Source organism: Marmota marmota, unplaced genomic scaffold (genome assembly GCF_001458135.2).
Source record: "Marmota marmota marmota unplaced genomic scaffold, marMar, whole genome shotgun sequence".
Lineage (NCBI taxonomy): Eukaryota > Metazoa > Chordata > Mammalia > Rodentia > Sciuridae > Marmota > Marmota marmota.
In genome coordinates this window covers 5,250,463-5,255,394 of record NW_025999932.1, presented here as the reverse complement: position 1 = coordinate 5,255,394, position 4,932 = coordinate 5,250,463, and the positions used below count along the sequence as shown (strand labels likewise).

The window sequence follows — 4,932 nt, the reverse complement described above, 5'->3', positions numbered from 1 at the left end:
CCCACTCCGGGCCAGCGCTCCCACTCCCGGCCCGCACCCCCACTCTCCGGCCCTTCCCCCCGCGGCACTCACATTTTTCGCTGCCTCTCGAACTCCGCTTTCTTCTCCTCCTCCTCCCGCTTCTGCTTCTCGTCCAGGCTGCTGCGCTTGCTCACCGTGCGCCCGAAGATGTCGATGCGGTCGGGAGGGGACGAGGCGCGCTCCCGGTCCCGCTCGCGCCGGGACACGGCCGTATTGGTGGAGCGCGAGCGGGACCGCGACTCCCGCCGCCGGTTCCGTTTACTTTCCCGGGACTTGGAACGCTTGCGCACGCGCTCCTTGTCCCGCGACCGCGACCGCGACCGGCTGCGCTTCTTGTTGTGCTTGCTGCTCTTGGTGTGCTTGGAGCGGGACGAGCTCCGGCTCCGGGACCGGCCCATCCTTCCGGGCGCCGCTCTGACTAACCGCTGGCCTCGGGCCCCGCACGCGCCTGGCTCCCCTCGCCTCCGCCTTCGGACGCGGGCTGACCGTCCTGTGGAGGCCGGAGGAACGACGGCTGTCCACTCGCCGACTTTCTTCCTCACCTCGAGGTCTACAGTCACCACGAAGGCCGCCTCCAACGAGAAGGCCGCAACGCAAGGAGTCTCTAAGATGGCAGCTGTGGCTGCACCGGCCGCCTTTCCCACAATGCCCTGCGCGAAACGTGCCGGAGCGTGAGCCCCGCCGCCTGACGATTGTGGCCGAGGACTGGCGAGCGTTTCCGAGCGCACTCGGCCCTTTTCGCCACTCCTGGCGGAAGCCTACGAACTCAAGTCCGGAGCCTGCCGCCTTTGCGTCAGTGTACTTTTCGTTTTTCTAGTAAAATGCCACGCAAGGTAGAAAGGATCAACGTTTTAATACGATCTAAGCCACGCCTTGACAGGAGTTGATTGATTGGATTATTTTCTAGGAGCAGATCACCTTTGGCAGATCACCTCCATTGTATAGAGTGACCTTTGGCAGATCACTCCACTCTTGCTGCTTGTTTCCTTGTTTGCAAAATGCACTTTGACACACTTTCTGACCTGGTTCTGAAGCTTACAGGAGATAAATTATGCAGTAGGGTTTTGATTAGTGTATGCTAATACCTGACGTAAGACTTAATGTGCATTCCAAATGCTTTTTAAACTAGTGCTTAATTCTTTAATTCTTTAATTTCTGAATTAAGTACCACTGTTATTCCTATTTTGTAGATGGGGACCCTGAGGTCTATAGAGGTTAAAAAGTTGCCCAAGGTCACACACTTATTAGATGGCAGAGCAGTGACATGTTCCTAGGTAGGTGGTGCAAAGACTACACATAACTAAGACCAACTGAGCCCTGGCCAAGAAAAGCCATGTTATTCTGTGGTACAGCACTGTCACTGTCAAGCCACCCCACCCTTATCCCCACCAAAAAAGACAATGTCATCATTTGTAGGTCATTATTTGCAGATGATAGGAAATGTTGGAAATCTGGGTGCCTCAATGTTAAAACTTAGTTCAGTAAAAGACTTCACTCCAGGTAAGTGGAAGAAAAATCAAAACTTTACTTTGAGCAACCAGTAGCCTATTAAAAATGAAATATTAAGGTTTTCTACACAATGGCAACAAAATCCATAAAATACTTAGGAATAAACTTTACCAAGTTACAAAGTCTTTGTGATGAACCTTGGCTGAAAGACAGAATAAATGGAAAACACACGCTGTTTTCTCAATTGTGGAGTCAGTATCAAAAACATGCCAATTCCTTCTAAGTCAAATTAGAAAATTAATGCAGTTTTCATGAAAGCCCCAAATTCTCTTGGGAATGCACATGTTATAACAAACTAAATAATTTTAAGTTTTATATGAAGGATTACATAACTGAGAATTTTCAAGAAAACATGAAAAACAAGAGTAATGTCTTAATCCATCTGCACTGTGTTACAGTTTAGAACTTAAATGTCCCCCAAAAGCCCATGTGTGGAAGGCTTAGTCCCCAGGGCCCCAATGTTCAGAGGTGGGGGCTCGGGACATGATTCAGTCACGAGGGCTCTGAACTCATCACTGAATTAACCCATTTATGAATTCACACCGTAATGGCTACAGCGGAGTGATGGAAACTACAGGAGGACCTCATGGAGGAAGTAGATCACTGATCCCTTCTTCTCATTCTCTCCTTTGTTTACTCTCCAAACACAATGAGGTGAGCAGCTTTGCTCTACGTTTGCTTCCCTCTATTATGTTCTTCCTCACCACAGGCCAGAACCAATAGAGAGAAGTGTAGGTGGACCAAAACCTTTGAAACTGTGAGCCAAAATAAACCTTTGCTCCTTTTAAGTTACTTATGCCAGATACTTTTATCACAGTAACACAAAGCTAACAGACTGCTATAGCAAAGCATTAAAAAACAAGTAGCTTATAAGTAACCGAAAATTATTTCTCACAACCCCAGGGGCTAGGAAATCCAAGTCAGCAGCAGCTCCTTGTGTATTAAGGGCTCTCTTGCTGCTTCCAAGGTGGTGGCTTATTGATGTAACCTCAGGGGAAAGTGACTACCTCGCTCCTTTCAATGCATCTCATAAAAAGTGCCAGTTCCATTGGTGAACTCAGAGCACTTACAACTCAACCACTTCTCAAAAGCCTCCACTTGTAACACCATCTTTGGGTATTGAGTTTCCACAGGTGAATTGTGAAGGGACATATACATTCAAACCACAGCGGTATCCTAATAAAAGAGCCCAAGGAGCCTGTTCACCCATTCTACCATAAAAACCAAGCAAGAATGGGCTGGGGTTGTGGTTCAGTGGTTGAGCGCTTGCCTAGCACCTGTGAGGCACTGGGTTCGATACAAATCAATAAATAAAATGAAGGTTTTTGTTCATCTACAACTGAAAAAATAAAAATTAAAAAAAATAAACAAGAAGTCACCATCAGTGAAGCAGCGATTGGGAGACTATGCTGTGAGCCAATTACCCATTTTATTTAGGTTGCATGTTCCCTGGGGTTGACTTTAAGAGGTAGTTTATGGAGCTTTTAAAGGAAGATGATATGTATCCCACTCAGGCTATGTCTTTTGTTGCCTGGTAGGGAAAATCAGAAAAAAAAAATGCATCAGAGATCCCCAAACTAACTAGAGATTATCTCAGAGAATTCATTGAAGGAATGAGTGGCACATATGTTTCAAATCTACCTTTTTATATTAGAATTATCAAAATTCTGGCATTTCACACTCCCTGAACTTATTTTGTTTCATTAGTTATTTGTTTAATGAATATCTTTTGCCACCAGATCCAAATTCCAGGCATCTTGACTGTTTTGTGCTCAGTGTAACCCCGTGGGTTAACATGCTAACCTCAGTAAATGTGCACTGAATATACCTTGAGCAAATACAACTTGAATGATTTTTTGATCATGAATTTTATCATGGTTCCACACTTGAATCCCCAAGTCTTATGTGTTGAAGGGCTTGGTCCCAATACAACAAAGCTTGGAGATAGAGCTCTTGCATGGTGATTGGATCATGAATGGATCTGCTTGTTGATCTGTAGCTGATGGCATTATTGGGAGGTGTGGAAACTGCAGGAGATGGGATCTAGTTGGAGGAAAGAGGTCACTGGGGTGTGCCCTAGAAGCCCTTCCTCTCTTTCTCTCTTCTTCCTGGCTGTCCTGAGGTGAGCTGCTTGCTTCCACCCTCCACCCTGATATTCTGCCTCACCTCCCGCCAAAGCAATAGAGCCAGTGCAGCAGGTACTGGAACCATGAGCCAAAAGTAAATTTTCCCTCCTTTAGGTTGCTAATATCAGGTATTTTGGTCACAGCAACAAAAAGCTGCCTAACACAAGCTTTGATTTATTTGTTTGACTTTATTTTATTTTGTGTTTAGACTTTTTTTTTTTTTTTTTTTTTTTTTAGATTTTTACTTGGCTTCTCTCTTCCACTCCCTTCTCCCAATAAAAGTTTCCTTTATTCATCTTTGAACAGTTTCAGTAACCAACTGCAAATAACAGATCATTCTAAATTGCAGTATTCAAATGTGAAAACTCTCAAGGGAATGCCTGAATGTCTCCCTCCTCTAAATCCTTAAATTATTAATCCTCAGCCCTCTTTGACCACTTTTCAGAATTAAATTATATCCTGTGACATGTCCATGAAGTGCCATTTCTTCAATTCATAAATATGAAGTGCTTTGTTTGTGGAAAATACTGTGCTGATTGCTCATGGACTTCTATCTACACCTACAGAATAGATCAAGTCCCTGGGCACAGGAGTCCTGTCTTTCACAGCTCCCTTACCAGCCCATCACTCTTTTTATCACCTTACTATTTGTTCCTGAGCGACTGGAGCCCCTCTTTATACTCTTTCTTCCAACCCCACCTGACTCGTAGTCCCTTGGCAGGTGGTGTCCTTGGCAGCCGCAGAATTTCATATTTGTAGTTTAGGAAATGTTGATTACTTATTTTAAACCCCTCTTTCTCTTGCTAAAAAACAAGCCCCACGAGGGAGGGACAGATAGCTTCTGATCTGTTCACTGCTGTGTTCCTGTGTCGGGCCTGGCCCCTGGCTCATGGGCAGTATTCAACAAAACATTTTGAGTGAGAAAACAAATATGAAATATGTTGTCTGACTTCCCCTAGCAATCTTACAACATAGATTCTTTTTGAACAGCTCTACACAGAATATTACATAATTTCCAAAAGAGTAAACACTTTCATCACAGCTCCTGGCAATAAAATGTGGAGAATTCCAGGTTCCAGAATCTATCTTTTGAATCAATTCATAATTTTCAGCTCTGTACGAAGCATTCAGTCTTTTTCCCTATGACAAATTATCATCTAATTCTCCATCTGAAACAAATGACAGGAGGCCCAATACTATATACGGTTAATTTTAAGTGTATGCCTCTATGAAAAAAAAATATATCTAATGTTTGTCTAAGAAATGAAAAAGGAAT

General features: G+C 44.3%; 1 protein-coding gene across 2 annotated transcripts in view; it reads right to left on the bottom strand.

Annotated features, from left to right (window-relative positions):
* Arglu1 (arginine and glutamate rich 1) overlaps positions 1 to 675 on the bottom strand; it is a 23,743-nt gene extending 23,068 nt beyond the window's left edge. Inside the window, exon 1 of one of the 2 annotated variants that reach the window (XR_007346652.1) lies at positions 73 to 675. Coding sequence is in view for 1 of the 2 variants with exons in the window: in XM_015484091.2 (XP_015339577.1) it covers positions 73 to 419 (347 nt within the window). In the remaining variant the exon portion in view is untranslated. The remainder of the gene's footprint in view (positions 1 to 72) is intronic. The other variant, XM_015484091.2, reaches the window with a different exon arrangement.
* Between the last annotated feature and the right edge of the window lie 4,257 nt (positions 676 to 4,932).